This window comes from Siniperca chuatsi, linkage group LG5 (assembly GCF_020085105.1).
Source record: "Siniperca chuatsi isolate FFG_IHB_CAS linkage group LG5, ASM2008510v1, whole genome shotgun sequence".
Taxonomy (NCBI): domain Eukaryota; kingdom Metazoa; phylum Chordata; class Actinopteri; order Centrarchiformes; family Sinipercidae; genus Siniperca; species Siniperca chuatsi.
In genome coordinates this window covers 5,337,045-5,360,106 of record NC_058046.1, presented here as the reverse complement: position 1 = coordinate 5,360,106, position 23,062 = coordinate 5,337,045, and the positions used below count along the sequence as shown (strand labels likewise).

At 39.3% G+C, this 23,062-nt stretch overlaps 1 protein-coding gene across 3 annotated transcripts in view; it reads right to left on the bottom strand.

The window, feature by feature from the left end:
• Positions 1-5,106: 5,106 nt before the first annotated feature.
• The window catches only part of smarca2 (SWI/SNF related, matrix associated, actin dependent regulator of chromatin, subfamily a, member 2), a 61,750-nt gene continuing 43,794 nt past the window's right edge, over positions 5,107-23,062 (bottom strand). For all 3 annotated transcript variants that reach the window (XM_044195746.1, XM_044195747.1, XM_044195748.1), the window contains 6 exons: positions 20,952-21,175; positions 16,753-16,858; positions 16,023-16,124; positions 14,858-14,984; positions 13,698-13,831; positions 5,107-7,628 (listed from right to left, as the gene is read on the bottom strand). In XM_044195746.1, the coding sequence (XP_044051681.1) occupies positions 7,599-7,628; positions 13,698-13,831; positions 14,858-14,984; positions 16,023-16,124; positions 16,753-16,858; positions 20,952-21,175 (723 nt within the window). In that variant the 3' untranslated portion in view covers positions 5,107-7,598. The remainder of the gene's footprint in view (positions 7,629-13,697; positions 13,832-14,857; positions 14,985-16,022; positions 16,125-16,752; positions 16,859-20,951; positions 21,176-23,062) is intronic.

Sequence of the window (23,062 nt, the reverse complement as noted above, 5' to 3'; positions counted from 1 at the left end):
TTTGCTGCTTATCTTTGTTTTTATATAATTGTAAACTTAGTATCTTTTGGACTGTTGGTCCGACAAAGTAAGCTATTTGAGTCACTTTGGGCTCTGGGAACTTTTCAAAAATGGGCAATTTTTTTCTGTTTTCTGACATTTTATGCACTAAACGATTCATTGATTTTAAAAAAAAAAAAAAAAAAAAAAAAGAAGAAAGAAACTATTGACAGATTAACCTATAATGAAAATAATTGTTAGTTTTGGCCCTAATGCAACATTATTAGTGTATTGAACCATGAAGCCTGTATAATGCAAACTCTTACTGTCTCACTGTATGATTATATCCCTGTTTTTATATATATATATATAAAACTGATGCTGAAACAATTATTCGATGAGTCAGCCAATCAACAGAAAATTGTTTGCCAATAATTTTGCCAGTCAATGATTGAACATTTTTCAAGTTTCAAGCTTGTCAAATGTGAGAATTTCCTGCTTTTTGGCCTTTGGAAACTTGTGACGGACATTCTTCATTTTCTGACATTTTCTAAACTAAAAGATTGGTCGATTAGTCGAAAATAGACATTTTCATCCACGATAAAAACAATTGTTTGTTGCAGCCCTACTATAAACTTTGGTAAAGGAACCAGGTACATGCTTTTAGTGTATATGTCCTGCTTGTACATGAAACCCCCATTGTCCTCATGTCTGTAGTTTAGCCTTTCAGCTTACCAGGACTCAGTGCTGCAAAGAAAAATGAGCCTTTTCCTCGATCATGCGTTAAAGTGATAGTGAACCCCGGAATCCGAAGGGAGACAAAGCCTTTTCCCGCTCTTCCTTTTAAGTTGTGCAAAAGTTAGCATTGATAGTGCCCGTTTCCCGCCTTGAATGTGGACGGGTTACAACAACAGATAATACTGGACTCTCTGATAATAGAGAGCACCTGGCCTTTTCATATCACCATTCATGAGTCATTAGGAAGGAAAATTCCCTGAATCAGTTTGCGATTGGAAGGACCCACATCTGCTGCTTGGAGAATGTGATGATTCTGGACAAAAGCTACAGAGGAATAGCAGAAATTGCACTGGCACCTGACTTTTTCCAGCTGACATCTCTGGCACTCAGACAAGGATTAACATCCAATTTGCCCCTCTCTTCCTGGGCTCAAGTCTATCCCAACAGCTCGGCACTTCAAAGAGGGAGATAAAAAGGGGGCGATGGATGGTCATTCTTCTGGGGGAATTGGCTTAGTGAGGCTCTGTTTAAAATGGCAGGAATACAAAAAGGAAAGCTGTTTTTTGATGTGCTGCGGAGTGTGAGGGTCCGGCCAGCTGTATAGTGTGACGGCCCTTCTTCTGCCCTCCAGTGTCTGAGCGGCACAACACAGTCGTGTTGCCATGAAATACAGTATGAATCACTTCACTGAATCCCTGCAGTGGTTTATACGGGTGTGTGTAAATGTCGTACGGGATAAAACTCCTGAAAGATAAATATGGATAAAGTAAAGGGCAAGGTTTTAAAGTTGAAATGAAACTGAAATCGATATATACCGTATCTCCTTGGTGTTTTTGACTCGTTTACTTATTTGTTCAAAATTGTTATTACCAAAAAGGAGAAATTTAAATTTTGTTTATTTTTTCTGCAGTAATAGCACATCCTATAGACCACTCCGCGTTGTAGGCAGACGTCAAACCAGCCACCATTACTGTGGAGGCATTTCACCGTAACTCTTGTAGTCATTAAAATGCCATTGGAAAAAGTTTATATTCTAAAAAACAAAAACTTTTCAGTGAAATTTAGTCCAGCTTCCTGCAGCAGCTGGGAAAATCTGCCGTGAAAGTGATTTTACACTGTCAGCCCACAGATTTCTTGCTAGTTTCTTGTTTCTCTCTGCATACGCCACCTCCGCTGACTCCTCCCTCCACCTGCAGGTGGATCACAGACTTCCTGTCCAACAGGAGGCTGGGAAACATGTCTCTGACTCCCGGACCTTCAGCACCGGTTCCCCCCAAGGCTGCGTTCTTTCCCCTACAGCTGCACCTCCAGTCACCAGTCCGTCAATCTCCTTTAGTTTGCGGATGACACCACCCTCATTGGGCTCATCTCTGATGGGGATGAGTCTGCCTACAGGTGTGAGATTGACCATCTGGTGACCTGGTGCAGTCAGAACAACTTGGAGTCCTTCCACTTCCTGGGCACCATCATCACCCAGGACCTCAAGTGGGAGCTCACCAAGAAAGTCCAGCAGAGGATGTACTTCCTGCGGCAGCTGAAGAAGACAATGAATGGTGCACTTCTACACCGGCATCATTGAGTCCATCCTCACCTCCTCCATCACCATCTGGTACGCTGCGGCCACTGCCAAGGACAAGGGCCGACTGCAGCGTGTCATTCGCTCCGCAGAGAAGGTGACTGACTGCAATCTACCTTCCCTCCAGGACCTGTACGCCTCCAGGACCCTGAGGCGAGCAGGAAAGATTGTGGCTGACCCCTCCCACCCTGGACACAAACTGTTGCTGGACAGTCACCTCCAGCGGGAGGCTGCGGTTTCTTTCCATCTGCAGATGGCTTCATCAACAAGGCCCGGGACCCCCACTGACACTGACTCTCATATCCACCCAACCCCCCACTTATAGTACAGTATACTCATACTGTAAACCTTTGCATCCCTGCACAAACTGTAATTTAAACAAGTCACATTGTACATATTCTTTATTTTCTTATCTTTTTATATTCTTTAATATCTGTCAATTTTATATTTGATATTTATGATTCTTGACCTTAATATAAGCAGGTTGGAACGGGTGGAGAAAAGTGTCAGGTGTGTTGTGTGATAAGAGTATCAGCAAGAATGAAAGGAAAGGTGTTCAAGACGGTGGTGAGACCAGCGATGTTGTACAGCTTAGAGACAGCGGCACTGAAGAAAAGACAAGAGGCAGAGCTGGAGGTAGCAGACCTTAAGATGTTGAGGTTCTCTTTCGGAGTGACGAGGATGGACAGGATCAGGAATGAGCACATCAGAGGGACAGCTCATGTTAGACGTTTCGGAGATAAAGTCAGAGAGGCCAGATTGAGGTGGTTTGGACATGTTCAGAGGAGAGACTGTGAATATATTGGTAGAAGGATGCTGAGGTTGGAGCTGCCAGGCAGGAGGTCTAGAGGAAGACCAAAGAGGAGATTTATGGATGTAGTGAGAGTAGGGTCGTTCACTAATTGGAAGATCTGCGATTCGATCCCGGCTTCCCCCAGCCCACATGTCGAAGTGTCCTTAGGAAAGATACTGAACCCCAAGTGTGTGTGTGTGTGTTTCTTTGATTTGATGAGCAGTTGGCGCCGGCATTCGAGGAACTACAGTTTTTGGTTGGCTTCATTTTTCAGCCCAGGAGGTTGCTGCCTGATTTGAGCACACAAATTATTAATTCAAGAGGACAAAGTATTTTTTTCAGTGGCACCTGCCAGACTCTGTACATCTGAGAAATGTGTAAAGTACACTTTTCCTGCCCTTTAACTTTGTAAACAGATGAATAAGAATTAAATAAGTCAGTCACAGTGACAACATGTCAGCTAACATCTGAATACTGTGTTGAATATTTAATGAAACGGGTCAGTTAAATCAGTGAATGCGACCATACATGTGTTCAGAGTAATTAGGAAGACTCTTGGGTTTTGTCCGAATCGGCTAAAGGAGCAAAATCTGTCAGTAAAAATCTGACTTGATAATGACATTTTTAGGAGGTAAAATGGGAATTTGCAGTGTAAGTGTTTCATGTACTGCAAATGTCCAACTTGGGACCTGCCGACTTCAGAGAAAATACAAATTTGTGTTCTCTTCTGACTCCACAACTCAGTCGTAAGAGCAGCAGCAGTAGAGTATTTAAAGTCAAGAAGGAGTAAAACAAGTTTCTGGGTTAATTTTTCCATGCACCGCAGAGTTGGTCACAGTTTGCATCACACATTCTCGACTCGGGTGACCTCGAGCAAAGCAACAACACGGCGAATCCCAGATGAAATCATTTTATGTTTCCATGATTCCTTCTTTCTCTCTGCCTCTCCATCAGGTTGTGTTTACCAGACTCTTCTCCCAGGAATGACGAAGTATACAGTATGATACACAGTAAACAAACAGACTGTAGGGAATACACACTGGATCATCTCCGATCAAGAGAAACAAATCTAGTCTGTAGCCACGCTAGCAGCTGTATTGCTCATTATACACCAGAGAGCAAAATTGGACAAATGAATAATGGAGAGAGATGCTTGCGCTTTCTTTGATCTTTAAGATATATACCAGAGAAAAGCCCATGTTGTTACCTAAATCAGAGGGTTTAATTTGTCATATATGTCCGATAACTTTTATTTATACAATACGTTGTATAAACAACGTATGTACAGTAATTTCAGCACGTCATAGTTTCAGTTTTGTTCCATTATAGGGAAATGGTACGATGGATCCTGACCATTAAGAGCTTTGTAGGTGAGGAGAAGGATTTTAAATTCTATTCTGGATTTTTACAGGGAGCCAGTGCAGAGAAGCTAATATTGGAGAGATATGATCTCTTTTCCTAGTTTTTGTCAGTACACGTGCCACAGCATTCTGCATCAACTGGAGAGTCTTAAGGGCTGGATAATAAGGAACTGTAGTAGTCCAACCTAGACGTAACAAATGCATGCACTAATTTTTCGGCATCATTTTGAGACAGGATGTGCCTGATTTTTGCAATGTTACGTATGTGAAAAAAGGCAGTCCTTGAAGTTTGTTTCATGTGGGAGTTAAAAGATAAATCCTGATCAAAGTTAACTCCGAGGTTCCTTACGGTGCTACTGGAGGCCAGGGCAATGCCATCTAGAGTAACTATATCTTTAGATTTAATTTAAATTATATAATCTGTCATGACATAAAGACATCCTGTTTTTAAACTCTTGACTTAAAAGGCAGCAGCAGTTGAACAGTTTTTCAACCAAAAACTTTTTAATTTAAAAAATGCAATGGTGCTCATGGTCAGGTGCTTTGAGGGCTTTCCAGTTTACATAGCGTGCACAATAAATTCAGTAAAATCTGTCACACATGCACAAACACTAACAGAAGATAGAAATGGTTCCCAGCAAAAAAACAACAAGAAAACATTTTTTGTGCTGAAAATCTGTGAGATTTTATTTGCCCTGGGCTATTAGATACAACCACAAAGACACTGTGCAAAGAAAGCAAAGATTAAGTCACACTTATGGAGAGTCGGCAAGCACATATTACACAAACAAAAATGATATATATATCTGCATGTACACAGTATATTGTCAAAAGAGTTCATGCTACAAACAACATATAAACCAATAAGAGGGCTCAAAATTTATACAGCAACACAAACACCTCAATCCAAATGTTTAAATCAATACATTGTTTAAAATATAGTTATAGTCAATGTCATTCAAATCAAATTTTTAATCCCATAACACTGTTTTCTTTGTAATATTTACCATTGTCTACCATCTTTAATAGTCTCAAAAAATACAGCTAAGACTTGGTTCTTTCTAATTTGGATGGTGTAACATGGTTTCAGACGCTTTAAAAAGCTACATTTACTGCTACGATAGATGCTGATTTTATTCTACAAGACAAGGTGTTTCCCCATAAATCTGCTGCCTTTCAATCAAAATAACCCAAACACTTCTTTCTCAGTGAGAAAATTGTTACAACAAAGTTCAAAGCTTCAGATCTGATACACAACAACTTGAAAGCATTAGAAGATACATGAAACACATGGATTTGTCTAAATGATGTGCCGCCTACATAATGTAAGGTTACATTTGTCTTAATAAAAGCAGTTTAAAAAAGCATTCAGCATTCATGGCCATCTCAAATTATTTGTAAGTCATCAAGCAACAACTGACATTTTGTTGTGCTGGCTGTTTGAAGATATTTAGACTTCAGAAATAGTTTACACTCAAAATCATGTTGTCTCGTAACTGACCGTTCGCTAAGCCCCGCCCCTTGTAGTTGCAGTTGCCACGTCTGTCAAACTTTAGCGGTTTTCAATGATAACGGTGGCGGATTTACTGATGAAATTCTTGGCAATTTTTTAAATAAGGGTTTTTTAATTTTAGACAGAGGTGGTCAAAAGCAGGCTTCTCATTTCTAGCCAGCGACAGCCGATTTTGCTGAAATGACTACTGTCACTGGCGGACTTTATCAGCTGTAGCTAGCTGGCTAGCTAATTAAGCTAATGTTAACTTAATGAGTTTGGAAATAAAGGAGCAGCATTGTTCTTGTTTTGCAGTGTAGAGCTAGATAGTCCCAGTATCATAATTACGATAAGGAAAAATGTGAGACTCTGAATGTTATTCTGTTCTAATGTGACCCTGTTTGGCTGCTTATCTTACATACTTTTCAAACAGTATTAGGTTTTCACCTTCCAAATCCAACAGAGAGCAGGACACAGCCGCTAACGTTAGCCTAAACTCTGATAGCATCTACAACCAGCTTCCACTCAGTGGGGAAATACTACATAGTGGATGTTTCAGTCCTGAACCGGGCTCTTATTAATGTATCCAATAACCCCAGAAAATAATGTCATCTAGTTGTTGTTGATTGGTTTATTGGCCTCAGAAGTTACTACTCTAAGGTAGTTAGCTGGACATGCTAATGCTAAAACCTTGAACCGGTAACACACTGTAAGTAGTAGTTAATGTTGATAGTAGCTAATGATGAGCTCCTTGGCCTTGGATGTAACGCTCGATTACTACTGTAGGTATTATTATTATTATTATTATTATTAATGATGATAACAATAATACATTTTATTTGCATAGGACGTTTAAGCCGGACTATCAAACATTTGCCGCTTAAGTTAGAGCAGATAAACACACTGTCTAGCCCATTCCTCACAATTTTGCTCTTTTGTTTTTGGTTATGGAAAGCCTAAAAAAAAGTATCTTACTACAGCACCATACACATGCCGCTTCAACATGTGGAGAAATTTAAAGCTTGACAGGCCTGCCGTGCCAAGTTATGGTTGCTAAGCTATGATTGGACAATCGCTGGTTGGGGGAGGGTTTTAGCGAATGATCAATTTCTCTACGTTCCAACATTTGGCACTGCACGAGGTGAAACAAAGAATCCAAACAATTAAAAAACTTGATTGATTGCCTTTTTTTTTTTTAAATCACCACTGGCTCTCCAAATTAACTTGGATGTCCTTGGATATATATATTTAATTTTTTTTATTTTTTTTATTTGGGTATTAGTATTTCATTTTCTAAAAGTGCAAGCAAGCAAGTACAAATGAAGCAAAAGCACGTATAGCATGACTAAATCCCCCCCACCCCACCCCCCTTTCATACAGAATTTAAATCTTTTTTTAAAGCACAGAGTTAAAAAATATCCTACAAAATTGTTTTAAAAACAAGAATATAAGCAGATTGGTATTGCTGTAGCTTATCGATTATTAGTAATACATTTCCAAGCTGGTGGGAGAAGGGGTGACGATACACAATACAGACAGACACGGAGGACAAATGAAGTAGAAGTAAAATTAAAAAGAAAACAGAATATGAACCTGAACAACAGTAATGGAAGATATTGTCCCTTGTTTATAAGTGCTATAAACAATATCCTCACGTCCTCACTCATCATCGCTCTTGTCTGACTGATCCTGCAGAAAGAGAGAGAGAGATAAAGAGCATTAGGAGAGAAGGAGATTTAAAGGCAGACAAAGAGACAGAGGAGAAAGGAAATACGCTGTGTGATGGTTTATTGTCTGTGGAGAGCATAAACAAGAGGTGGTGTAGGTCATCACAAAGCTCTCCTGAGAAAAGAAGGTCTGAAGCTAAAGCCTTCCTTACAGCCCTTTTCCACACAGCCTTTCCTCCTGTCTAGATTCAGTTTCTGGGCAGAAGGTGATGAGCGGGAGCTGCGAAGGAGGATGAGGGTAGCCAGTGGGGTGAGAGATACAGACAGAAAGAGACAAGACTCTCTGCACAAAGAGTAGGCGAGTATGTTACCACCATGACTGATAGACAACTGAGGAAATCACTCACTACATTTGTAGTCATTGAGTAATGTGGCTTTTGGACATGCTCTGGTGAAGTTCTTATTTTGGCTGAGCTGCACCCTGTGGTGCAGTATCACTGTTGGCATGAATAAAAACCTGCCACCAGCTGGCCATTTATGCTGAATATTGATCAAAATATAATGGGGGGGAAACAACTTCCTGATCCCTATAGATTTAATATTAAGGTAGTGTTGACTGCTGTTTTTAATGACATCAAAATGTACTTGTCAAGCACTTAAACTGGATTTATACTTCTGCATTAGTGGGGATTCAGACCGATAACAGCCATGCATTAAAACAACGGGGGGCTGTGTTGGTAGGAGCATGTTGTGAAGGTACCGGTGAGACAATGATATATGATCCAGGACGTCTAGTTGGAGTAACAGATTAAGGAGCGAATTCCCAAAGAATGGATTGCGGCCGCTGATAGCACCATGAATTGCACATCACTTGTAACCGTTATCTGCCTTGTCTCAAGGTCAGATTCACAAAAGATATTGCACAAATGATATTACAGCGCAAACACAGAGAGATATAAAGAGCATTAAGAGAGAGGGAGATTTAAAGGCAAACAGAGCAGAGAGGGAATACGCTGTGTGATGGCTTATTGTCTGTGGAGTGCGTAAACAAGAGGCGGTGTAGGTCATCACAAAGCTGAAGATACCCTGAAATAAGAAAGAAAGCTCTCCTGAGAAAAGAAGGTCTGAAGGTGAAGCCTTCCTTACAGCCCTTTCCACACAGCCTCTCCTCCTGTCTAGATTCAGTTTCTGGGCAGAAGATGATGAGGGGAGCTGCGAAGGAGGATGAGGGCTTTTAAAAATCCTCTGGAAATTCAGGAAGGATAGTTCAGTTTTTAATCTGTGATTAAGTAGCAAGTGGGGTGAGAGATAGAGACACAAAGAGACAGGACTTTGCTTTGAACTCGCTGCACAAAGAGTAGGAGAGTGTGTTACCACCATCACTGATAGACAACTGAGGAAATCACTCACTAAATTTGTATTCACAGAGTAACGTGGCTTTCGGACATGCTCTGGTGAAGTTCTTATTTTGGCTGAGCTGCGGTGCACTATCACTGTTGGCATGAATAAAAACCTGCCGTCAGCTGGCCATTTATGCCTTATAAGTGTGTGTATATCTAAATAGATACACAGTATGTTCTGTGTAAAGCATCTGAAGTTATGAAAAATATCAGACTCAGGTCTTTTGTTAAAAATAGATCTAAAATTGTTCGCTTTTCATTGTTATACAAAGCTCTCATATTTCCACATGTGATTTAGGTATTCTCAAAAAAAAAAAGAGAGAAACAATAGCCACCTTTAGCCATCAAAACTTTTGTCAAAATAACAAAGTTGGTGGCTGGTGAAGGTTTGCGGTCTCTAGTGGTGGAAGACGTATTTTACTTATCCTTTACAAAGTAATGCCACAATTAAAAGCCACTCCATTAAAAGTATAATCAGAAAAAATTACTTAAACAATCAAAAGTAAAAGTAGTCATGCACTGCTGCTGTCAGTATTTATATTATCATTATTGGATTATTATTACTCATGCATTAACATATAAGCAATGGTTTAATGTTGTAGCTTGTAGAGGTGGAGCCAATTTTAGTTACTTTACATACTGTCATTTAATTTAATCTGACAATGTATCTGATTTTATAAAATGATCGCATGTTTTGTATATAAAATCGTAATCTGCAAAGTAACTAGTAACTATCAAATAAATGTAGTGAAGTAGAAGTTTAAAGTAGCATTTAATGGAAAAAGTCAAGTAAGGTACAAGTATCTGAAAATTCCCCTTAAATACAGTACTTGAGCACCTGTACTTAGCTTTCTAGTTGCCAAGTTTAAATAGAATATTAATGGTAACAAATGTAGTTAAGTTATTTGAGGGGGAAACTCTGGTTTATCATCCTGCATTGAAATGATCTCAAACAAAATTTAGTGCTGAGGTTTTGTCCTGGTTATACATCACTTGAAACTTTAAGACCAGTCTAATCCAGTTACTGCCTTTTTATCTGATATTCTTTGTACTATTTAAGACAACACAGACGTCGGCAGACGGTCAGCATTTTCTCAAGGGTGAATAATTAACGAATAAACTTGAAAATTGCGCATTCATGCCAGTAATTAGAGAGTATTTATATTTGGGAAAATTCTTTGCTTTTATTCTTCCAGTAATGCAACTAAAGGTCTTGGTATGGTTCAAACAAAAATAGGTTGCATGACGTGTTGTCCAACCACGTCTAAAAAGTGTTTATAGCTGTTCTGTTACGCTCAAAGGCGAGGCGAAAAACCTGCCTTCATGGTCGTAGAAATGGGAATAACACTGCGCACTTTCAAACTGTCTCTTCTTGAAAGCATTCATGGTATTTCACTCTTATACACATGAAAAGTGACAGAAGTAGTTTTGTGAAGAATGTATAGAGAGAGCTTGCCCACTTTCACACCTCTGCACACCTGGCCAGTTGCCGCATGAGGTGTGTATGATTGTTGGATTGTCTGTTTCAAGATGTAACAAAAATTGTTGGATGCACTAATGATATTGTAGTACTGAATTTTTAAGAACAGTAATTTATGGTGTGAAGAGTGTGTGTGTGTGTGTGTGTGTGTGTGTGTGTGTGTGTGTGTGTCATGTGTCACCCATTTGATGGAGATCGGCAGCTACACTAAGTGACATCATTCATTTTGTCATGGTATTGAATCTACACGTCATGCCAATAAAACATCCACTGAAATTAATTTAAATAGAATTTTAGGTAGAATATAGGATTATATTACATTTTGTTTTTATCAGAAAACCTCAAACCTGTGATGAGTGTATGAACGAATGAGTGCAGTCGAGGTTTCACTCACATGATGAATAGGAAAAGCAGGAGGAGGCAGAAGAGAATACAAGGTATCTATTAGGTGCTAATTATATGAAAATGGGTACATTTGTGGTGGTTGCCATGGCATTAATTTCCCATTACTGGTTTCATTGTATTGTGTCAGCAAATTATATGATGCTGGAGTCCAGTGAAGGATGATAAACACAACAGAAGGTGTGTAAGAGTAATATACCATCATGACTGAGAGATGGCTTCATAAAAGAATATGTAATGAACCCCATTCTGTGTTGCATGTCGTACATTGTTTTCTAGTTCATGGACAATGTTGTTGCAAGTTAGGCCTGTATTATTCCCTCGATGCTCCACCTGTTGAAGGTCCCTCTTCACTCTGATTTACAGGATGGAGGCTTGCATGTCTGTTAAAGCCACTTGAGCTTCCTGCAGATACCTTCAGTTTACAGTTTTTGCTTCACTGACATTAACTTGAACACATTTTGCCACTCATGTGAAAAGTAAGCAGCAATTTTAGCATGAATAAGTACTGAAAGTGAGGAAAACCTAAGCCATTTTTATTACCGAAATATCATACTTCAGCATTTGGCTGTATTTAAGTGCTGAGACAAGTAATTTATCAAGCAAAATTGCCAAAAATTGGTCAAATGTGAGGTTGTGCTGCTTAAGAGCCGGGCTCTTAGGTCATCTACCCAGCGTTTTTTAAGTGTACCTCGGACACATTTTAAGACTCAGGGAGATTGCGCTTTCCAGTCAGCAGCCCCTAAGCCTTGGAATAGTCTCCCAATATGCCTGAGGTCTTTGGACTTTGTTGACTCTTTTAAAAAGCAGCTAAAACCCCATCTACTCAGACAGGCATTTACGTAGCACGTGGTATTTAATGTTTTAACTTGTGTCTTATGTCTGTTCCCCTTGTATATATTATCTGGTGTTTCAACTTTGTTTTATTTATTTGATTAAAATTGATTTTATATGATCTTATTTTGATTTTATTTCTTTGACTGTGAAGCACGGCGTGACTGGTGTCTGTGAAGCAGGGCCAAAAACAGGGTTCCTGCCGTTACTTATCTCTGTGAAAGGAGTGGATTTTGGCAGGTAATACCTGAATCCCAATTCACATGCTTCAAACCTGAACATCATTACTTACTGCTGTGAAACTGATGTCTGTTTTTCTCCAAAAACAATTTGAATTATCAATATAAGCTATTGTATAGAGATTCTATGAAACAAAGCCCAATTTTTGTGTTGCATTGTAAATGTTTGAAAACAGCAATACTCATCCCAGTCTTTTCTTCTACCAATAATTTAACATAATTGCCTGCACCTGGCAACCCAGGTGTGAAACAGTTGCTGGTTAGATGGCTGGAAGGAAAACAGCGGGACTTTGCATTGTGATGACCAGAACTGAGCTTCATCGTGTTCGACAAATACTGTCGAAAAGCACTCAGGGCAAATTCACAAAAGGATTGCACAGCTTTTGCAGCCGCTAAACCTGCATAAATACGACAAAAAGAAACCACACAATTCTCAAAGCACCCGCCAAGGGTGAACTGCACCTCTAACTGTGTTGCCAAGCAAAAAGCGGCTCGGTGCTACTTGCAGGTATGTAAATGAGGTAATATGGAGACATTAGGCGCAAAACTGGCCCCTTGCTATGCAAATGAGCCTCAATGCAAAAAATGTCCAATTCACAAACACCAGCGCTAATAGCCGCACGCAGTTAGTGAAATGATTAGCGTCTTCGGAGAGTTGGTGGTAACTGAAGCGCCTTCATGAGGGGTGTCACGCCCCGACTTTCCAGTGATCGTGGCAGCAGCGACTGTAGCCAGGCGAAGCAATAGCGCATCACAGTACAACGAATGGCACAGACAGATATTCACCATGAGGGAATGAAACTGTAAAACAACATAAATCCTGCTGCTGGGAGAAACGGAGATGGTGGTTACGCACTGTAACACAGAGCAGAGTAGGAGAGAAACAGCTCTCCATGCGCCCAGAGGCACGAGAGAGAGAGCGCACAGTTAAAGCACCACAAAGAACAATCACTCCATACTGAGTGAGTCATAGAAAAATAAGAGACATCCTGCAGATAGAAACGAATGAGAAAGCAGGGGGAGTTAATAGATAATTAGAGGAGTTAGAATTAGAATAAGTTCTCTTTCAAATCAAACATCTCTTTCCACATGAGTGGAAAGTATCGTTCTTGCAACTGCATTTATAACATTTTTTGACTCAAACGTTGCTTAACCATGTCATGTGATATGCTACTTCAGTACACCTTAAGAAAAAATATTACTACAGATAATATTATTACAGAAAATTGCAGATGAACATTTAACAGACGCAAAACAATGACAAATGACACAAAACTTTATAGGCATGTTTGCGCTGCAATATCTTTTGTGAATCGGACCGTGAGACGGCGCAGATAGCGGTTGCAAATTATGCGCAACTCATGGTGCTATCAATGTATGCATATTACCTCATTACCCCACAATCCTTTGTTTGGGAATTCGCCCCTGCTATTTCTCATGTTCCATTAAAAAAAAAAAAAAAAAAAAATAGGGATAAGCTGCTACTGTGAGCTTTCTTAAGATGTGGTAGCCAATATTATTAACATTATTTTGTAGTTGTAATTTGTTAGTGTCCTTTCCATATGAATTTATTTCTCCAATTTGCCCATTCAGAATTCTGTTCACATGACGGAAACCTGTTGAGTTTGAAACAGTCAATTTTACTTGAGAGCAAGGAATTAGCCTTTTCCTGAGTGAAGTATCACTGAAACATGTGCTAATGATGCAGTGAAATACAGTGAAGTGGAATGACCTACATTGTCATCCTGGTCTTCGTCGCTGTCGTCGTCGCTGACCACAGGCTTGGCCTTCCCTCGGCTTTGCCTCTTCTTGCCTTTGTCATGGCTGCGTGCCTCCTTACTCAGCTTGATCTTAACACGCACCGACTTGGCTGAATGAAGCAAAAGGGGAAAGTAAGAGTGAATTAAGGTCCCACCAAATAAGTCTTACATAACTGGTTTTATCATTGTTTGCTGAGTGAGAAAGTTTCTACCGACATTTAGGCTCAGAGGATGGGATGATTATATCCGGAATCACCTGTTTATGTTTAACTGACAAGCTGACATAGAAATTATGATTTCATTTGTGGCGTTTTAGAACTAAAACAGTAAGTCATTGACAGACACATTAATCTCAGATAATTTTGAAACAATTAATTGTTTAAATCAAAAAATGTCAGCTTCTCAAATGAGAGTATTTTATTGGCTGGTTGGAAAAAACAACTTGTTAACTTGACCTTGAGCTCTGGGAAACAGTGATTTTTCATTATTTTGTAGACCAAACAATCAATCAATTAATTGTGAACATAATTAGATAATGAAAATAATCCTAATGTCAGTTGTTACAAATAGGATGTTTTAAATATTAATACTATTTTTGGTAAACAAAAAGCTAACAAACTGGACACGTTAAGTGGTCATTCTCAAAAATACATCATTCTGTATTTTTAATTCAATATTATACTTTTTTTTGCAACTGCTGCTTAAAATACAGAATCTGCATCACACAGTCCTTTTCACAGTCATCATCTCAGTCTTTCTGGAGCTTTCAACCAGTTTTCCTCTGCTGTGGAAGACCAGTTGAAAGCTCCGGAAAAAGCTATAAAGTGGACCGTGAGTTAATTTTTTTTCCACTTTTCCAAGGTCAAGAATGAACTTTCATGCTCAATTAAAATAAACTTTTTTCCTGCAGTTACAATTGTATTTTTCATTCCTGTCTTTTACATTATATTTTTATTCTGTGCTACAGTTTGAAGGCAATAGTAGTCTATACTGGGTTGGTGGCAATGTGAATTTCAAACCAGAGCAGCAATCACTGGGTTTACAGTGTAGAATTTAAATGAGATGACACAAGTGCGCGCACGCGCGTGTGTGTGTGTGTGTATTTGTATGCATGTCCTAGAAATGGTGTGTCTTACCCTCTGCCTCTGACTCATCCTCGTCATCATCATCCTCATCGCTGTCATCTTCACTCTCTTCATCCTTGGCAATCTTCTGCCTGGCACTCTTAAACACAGACTGAAGGACAATGGAGTCCTCGTATATCTGCGGGGGGGGGGTAGAAGGTATGGATGGTATAAACACTTCCTCAAACAGCATAAATAACGTTTAGCATGAATAACGTGTATTACTGGGAATTACTGTATTATGAGTAGGAATAATAAGAGGAGAGATTAAGCATCAATGGGAGAAGAGTAAAACTGGCAGGTAGGGGGGTACAAATAGAATACAAAGTAGAAGTTATTATTAATTGATACCAACTTTTTGACTACAGGAAGTGGCAATTCAAACCTTAGGAATGAAATATACACCATTTCCTAAAAAAGCAATGAAACAGTGCTCTGTCCGGAAAACATTTCTTTTTTTTTGCCTCTGTCTCTTTGCGCTGGTAGAATGCATTACAGACTGACACCTTTTAGTAAAAAGAAGGAAATAAATTCTTGTCCAGTGTCAAGGACAAAGCCAAGCCTCCCCAAAAAATAACAAAAGAAGAAGAACAGAGGAAGAGTATATGGGTGTCAAACCATGTGCAATGGAGCATGGCACTTGCAAGTTAATAAGTCACTTGAGAGGAGGACTTAAACAAACAATTATGTTTTCAATTAACTAAATCATTTTGTCTATAAAATGACAGAAAATAAAGTAAAATGCTGATCATTAAGGGCCTCTGGTAGCTGAGTGGTTAAGACGCGTACCATATAACCACAACATCCTTTGGGAATTTATGATGGTGATAGTGATATGACATGCAACAGAGCCCAAGATGATACCTTCAAATGTTTTCTCAAACCAACAGTCCAAAATTCAATTTATAGTTATTTAAAATAGAACAAAGTACTAAATCTTCTTATTAGAAAAGCTGGAATCAGAGAGTGTTTGGAGTTTTTACTCAGTTATAAAAAATTGTTGATAATGATTTTTTTTTTGTCAATTGACTTAATTGTTTCAGCACTATTTGAGAGTGTCAACCTGCAGACTTCTGGCTCTATATTACACATGGTTAAACACCACAGGAGTACACACAAAGATTAATTAAAAGAAGTAAATTGGAGAAACTTCAGTTCCACATGGGGGGGTTCTGACCTGGGATCCCTCCAGGTTAAAGGTCTGGGCATTGTGACAAAGCAGCGTCACATCCTTCTCCAGGTCACCCACATTCCTGTATTTATGGTTTCTTACACGATCCTGTTGGCAGAAAACACCAGCATGGAGCAACAACCTGCTTCACACTCATCCCTCTCAGATTCTGTGAGCCTTCAACTAATGTGATATAAAGCTATCGATGTCTTCCCTTACTTTCTGAAAACTCAAAAATTATGTAAATCTTTCAAAACTATTTAGCTTAATTTGATAGACCAAGACCAAGAAAACCAGCAAACATTCACAGTTGAGAAGCTGGAGCCAGAGAACCAGGCATTTTCGCCTAGAAAAATCGATTTTGAACATTGTCAGAAAATTAATTTAAAGAGACTAACAACTAAACAATTAATCGACTAATTGTTGCAGCTTTAAAGTTATCATTTCTTTAGAAGAACAGTTTTTGCTACTTCCATATGACTACACAGCTTGGTAAAGATGCTGTTTATCTTTTAAATCTTTGTCTCTCACAAAACTGCTGGTAGGCAAAATATAGCATGAATTTATTATTACTATAAAAGAACATTTATTGTTGGACTGCTGTATATTCTGCATCAGTTCTTCACCAGAATCATTAAATTATAGCTTGCAGATTTTTTTTTTTTCTGTTCGTTGATCCCACTATCATCATTATCCATCATTCACATTAATTGCTGGGACATCATAGTTAACATACCTTGATCTTTTTGAAGTCCACAGGTTTTCTGATTAGCTCATAATATTCTGGGAGCTCCTTCCTGGATGGTAACTGGACAAAGACCTCACTTAGTTGTCTTCCTGACCTGGTAACACAAAATAATTTCACATCATTGTTCAATTCGTACTCTACCCTGTTTACAAGCAGATCATTACTTAAAACTACCTTTTAACTTCCCAGAGAGTTTTGTGGCCAGTTTCTCCAAACCTTTGTTAACGATTAAATATTAACAATTAAAAGATTCAAATTCTGGACTTATACAACAACAAAATAAATGACAAGAAGTCAATGAGACTTTTCAAGAAGAGCAAAATGCTCAAGAGAGAAAGTGAGCTTTACTCTGTAGTATGCCTCTTCAGCTATCATCTCTAAAGCAGGACCAATTAAAGCTTAGTACACAAATACTCAAAGAAATAAAATAAAAATTATAATTAAAGTTGCAAGCAGCGATGAGCGGGCCCTGGCACCTGACCGCAATTCGGGGTGCGTCACTGCCAGAGGTCGGACGATGAGGACGACGTGTTCTGGACGCTGTGTGAAAGTTAAATGTCACTTCCTGTGTCCACTCTGTGGCACTAGAGAACACCAACTAATTATACGTCATGTTCCAGTATATCAAGTGTACGCCACACCCTGAAATTGTCATGTAAATCATGATGATTGCCACGCAAGTCTTACTTCCTGTTGCTAGTAGGTGGTGCAATGACTACAACTCCTAATTGGCATGAAGACGTCCTCAGGTCAGTACTCTTATCAAACACGTGAAATTTGGGGTAGATTGGCCAATGTACACTCAAGTTACAGCAACTTCCTATTTCTTCGTGAAACATCAAAATTCGACGCCACGCCACAGACACGCCCTTCAACGAAAACTCACACTTAGCACAACTTTTAGTGGCGAACGTCTTTAGATTGCACTGCGAAAATTGGAAGTCGGTCCGATGAATTCTCTATGAGGAGTTTGTTTAAATACGGAACCTGTAAATGGCGAAAAATAGCGTAAAAGTCAATTCAAAATGGCTCTTCCTGTTGGGTTCAGGGTATGGCTCAACAAGGCTTTTTTGTATATCTTGGGGTGATACACGTACCTCCCAAAATTTGTACATTTAGGTGAAACGTAGGCCGGGGGCTGCTTTTTTTTTTCAATTTTGTAGGGAGCGCTATGGAGCCATTTTGCCACGCCCATACCCAAGAGCGATAAAATACGTAAATTTTGTGAGTTTTCAGGCGCCTTTAGCCCCTCGAAAATGCGATTCATTTGGGGCGCAAAGAATAATAATTTCTTGCATTACAATAGGGACCTCACAGCAGTCGCTGCTTGGGCCCTAATAATAATGATAATAATGATAATAATAATACTCAAATTGTGAGTCATGTTTTCTGTTTAAGTCCCAAACCTTTCCTTGGTGTATCAATTGCAATTTGACACCTCTTGGTTATGTTATAAGATCTGTTTTTATAAATATGAATAATGCAGCACAATTAATTATAAAGTGTTTATGCTTGGGGCAAGGATGGCTGTTTCAAAGTTAGTGAGGTAAACAACAAGCAACATAGGACATGGAAAGAATTGCAATATGGCAACAAGAGTGTTAATAAAGTGACAACAAATGAGCTCATACGAGTAGGATGTTGAATAAAATACACAAGCACAGAGCTGTAACAGCGTTGGTCTTACTTAATATGTTGTTGTGGCTATATCTATTCATTTTTCAGACACATGTACAGCAATGTATAGACTCCATACCATGAATACTTAAAGATGACTGTCAGCTGTAAGTTGAAGGTTACTTCATGTCAAAGTAGCAGATATTTTTTCATACATTGTCCCTCCATTTTCCATTATATAAACTGAACATGTTCAATTTCAAGGTTCTTCTGAGAAAAATTAGCCCATATTAACAATGTGAGGAATCAAAGTATCCTTGAATCATTATCCTCCTACAACAGAGATAAAGACTGACATGACTGCAATTTTCCCCAACTCATTTCCCCAGAGTTTGGGAAGATGGAAAAGAGACAAGTTAGTGAGATGAAATGAGCATTCATGTTTTGTTTTGTTTTTTACATCAACCTTGTAAACAGAGTTTGATTATTCATGTCAGTAATCCCAATTGCTGCTCATTTGCATTACTTCCTCCCACAAAAGGTTTTACACTAAGGTCTCTACACTACACACTAATCCATGTGCCTCAAAGTAATTAATGTGTGATTACTTTATTAGGGGTTAAATTCTGCCAACATAGACTTGTTGTGTTTTGAGACTTTATTAGCTAGTTAGCTAACACTAGTGTACATTTAAACTGATCTGTCAGGTAATATAGAGATCATTTAAAGATTTGCTTGCTGCTTCTTTGCCTGACTGTTAAGACCATCACCCGCCACTTAATAAGTGGAAAAGGATACGGATCAGCATAGTTTACTGTAAACAAGGTTCCCTTGTGATGAGCTCAGATAAACCTTTCAGTAATATAAAGAGAAAAATGGTGAGAAAAGGCATATGAGCTGTCGATTTTACACCAGAGTTCCCATAAGTTAGCGGAAACAAAAATTCAATTAAAGCTGCAAGCAGCAATGAACGGGCCCTCGCACCTGACCGCGGCGGTGTTAGCGGAGGACGAACGACGCATCTCTGAATTTTCATGCATTTTGAACACCGCACGGAGGAGTTAAATGTCCTGTGTCCACTATGTGGTCCTAGACAACACCCCCTAATTATACGTCATGTTTCAGTATATCAAGTGTGGACCACACCATGAAAATCTGCTTTTTAGGGGGTGCTAGTGATCCATTTTGCCACACCCATGTGCTATGTCAAACGTAAGTTTATACCACTTCTGAATTTTGTGCAAAGTTTCGTGAGTTTTTGAGCCTAAAGATTCAGCCTGATTTCAAGGCTGCAGATCTCAGGTGACTTGGACATTGTACAATCACCCTAACCCACCACCCAAACATGCTGCAGTTTCAGAAACACTGCATATCCAGTCAACATAATTTAAGTTCTCCAGGCCTCTAGGGGGAGTGCTAAGTGGAATAGCTTGATTTTCGGCCTGAGCGAGAGACCAGACCAGAGAGAGTGTTTGTTTTTGAAGCGGGAAGAAAAGTGTAAAGAGTAAAGAGGCGACGTAAAAAGGTTTGTATTCTTTTTTACAGTTGGCCTCAGTCTTTTACACTATTATAAAACAAGCAAGAAAATCAGGCCCTTGTCAGCCACCGTAAATTACACCTTAATCTGGTTTATGGAGGAAATGGAGCCTAGACTGTTGCCTGGCTCCACTGATGAGATATTAGTTTATCAAATTCCAGGAGGCTCTAAATCAAATATATATAATCTAGAATTCCTAAAGGCCTGGAGTGCCAGAGCTACAGTATGATTGAGATGCTCTGGGATGAACAACCATCTACTGGGAGAGGAAAGAATTTGACTTCTGGAAAGGCAGTTTCCTGGAAAAGTGCCGGCACAGTAGTCTGCCAGTGCATATTTGAGGAACACAAATGCACATGTTCTTTTGTTCTCTCATGCACGGGTGAATATTAGAGACCCAGAAACAAACATACTTGTGATTTTGCACATGGGCACAAAAAAAAAAAACACACAACAGAACCGACCACACACACACAAATACACTCACACACTGACTGACGACTGGACTGAAAGAATCCACAGATGTTGTACTGTTACTAAGACATGACTTCATGTCTGTTCTTTTTTACCCTGCTGACCAGGGAGAAATCTGTGCTTTCCATAAATTAATCAAAGCACTCTCACAAGTAATCTTTTAAAGATGCACCATAACAAGGACAGAATGGGCCCTAATGAGAGCAGATGTATACCTTTTGATCCACTATAGAACTACAAAGTATCTTTCCGGCAGTTTACGGTACAAATATGTTCCAACTAAACTAAAGTTTCTGAAGTCCGCTCATACACAGACAGAGAAAGCAGAGACGTTTTGGGTTAATCACAGTCTGTAGTCGATGAGATGAGGAGATGAAGGTATCTGTGAATGTGGAATTAATTCAGTCTTAAAACACTAGTCTGGAATTGGTCATAACACTTGCTTTGGGAAGAAATAACATGAGACTGTTAACATAAACACCATGTCAGACTGAATAATGCAGTGAAATAAAATGAAAGTTCAGTCGGATTTAACCCATTTGTAAATACATTTCCTTACCCATCTCTGTAGTTGATGACTGTATCGATGATGGTGTTCATTTGCTTGGTGAGTTTGGGGGGATTGGGGGAGAGTTTCTCAGCTGGTGGACGTCCACGTTTCTTCTTGGCCTTGGCGGCCCCGTCATCTCTGCTCGACGAGTCCTTGTCCTGACGTCTCTTGCGTTTGCGCTTTTTCAGCCGGATCTCCTCCTCCATCTCTTCCAGGTTTCCATCCTCAATGGCCTGGAGTCAAAAAGAGCCAGGGCAAAGACGGGGTTAATCTTCAATCACTTCAACTTGTCCACATATGATACATTTTCACAAACCATCTCTGTCATCAGATTTCCAATTCCCTTGGTAACAGACAAATGACTTGACAGCAGCAAGTACTTTCACTAATTGTAGTATTTTTTACTTTGGCTGGCAAACTTCTGTAGATATTAGGGGTGTAATGGTACACAAAATTCACGGTTTGTCACGGTACCTCGGTTTTAGGGTCACAGTTAAGTACAGTTTTCGGTACAGCAGGGAAAACAAAAACATTTAATTTGAAAAATATAAACATTCAACAGTCATTCACAAATGATGCTCCATCGTTAGACTGTTGATAATTCCTTAACAACTGCAGCATGCGCTGGTTTACACAGGGCAGCACAACGGACTGACTGAAATGCACACGTGAAGACACATTGTAGCAGGGCTCAAGCATTTTGACCATATGCTTAAATTCTGTATTCTCTACGACCATTAGACAGTATATATAGGCCGAGTACAGTTACATATCTGCAGTGATAAATACTCCTATAGCATTAGTTATTGATTTGGCACGGTCTCAATCTGCAGCGACAGGCTGCTTGAATGCCGTGGGGAGGGGGGCTCACCTTCCAGTCTGTTTCTGTCTCGTTCCGCTAATCAATACATTCTAGTGATGCTGTCGTAAAGTGTTTAAAGTGTTTCCACAGACATACCCGACTTCAGTTAAACAATGTCAGCATACAGTTTGACACTCATAGTTGCCCATCGTAACTAACTGGGAAACTATAATGCTCCCATACAGTGGATCTAAATGTCATGGGATGATCCTCCAGCTCTGGTCTCTCATTTGTGTTTGCCATTCGGAGACAGCAACTGGTGTACTGCCAAAACGTTCTGGGTAAAACTCGCGCTCTAGAATTTCTAGCGTGCGAATAGTAGACATAAATACACTATTCTGACAGTAATAGTTTGGGTCACAGGGCGTACCGATCTGAGGAAGTCACATACCGAACCAAACGTCCTGTACCGACAGTTCGGGACGAATACACGTACTGCTTACACCCTTAGTAGATATATATGTTCCTTAGCATACCTTAAATTTCTTCAGCAGTGCCTACAGGTATATACACATTTTTCTTCTTTTATTTAGAGCCTCTCTGAACTACAGCTAACTTTTCTTTGTTCTATTCTTGTTTCCCTGAAACACCTGAGCCTTAGTCAATATAATGGATCTGCCAGGCATGAGATGTCTCTCCAGGGGAGCGTGTCACAGTATATTTGGTTTGGGGTGCCATTAGCATCAGGCTAAACTAAACTTTGGCATTAAATCCAGTTATGGTTAATCTGCTGACGATGGATGACGTTACTCCTGTTTTAATAACGTTTGCTAAAAACTACACCAGCAATTATGGAAATTACTGAGTTTAAAAAATGTTTAAACAAACAAAAGAAACTATATATTTGTGACTTGTTTTTAAATATTTACATCTTCAGTAGAAACAAATGGGCTTGGGGCTAAGAGCCACAGAAAAGGTAGAAAAGTTGGAAAGATTGAGAGATGGACTTGCTGATTTTGTTCTTTTCATGGGATCGAAAGGAAGAAAAATGAACAAGCTACTTGTGTGTAACTTCTTTGGAAGGAGTATAAACCCTGATTCATAATTTGGCATTGTGAGCATAAACAAGCAAAAGAAAAAGTTTCTTTGTTTCAGACAAAAGAAATTAAACTGCAGGTTAATGGCAGTGTTAAATATAAACAATGTGAGATTACATATTAGACTGTCATGTACCGACTGAATGACTAAGCAAGTGTAGCGTTCCAACAGGTGTGGAGCACAGAGACATTTTATTTCTTTAATTACCCAAATTGAGTTA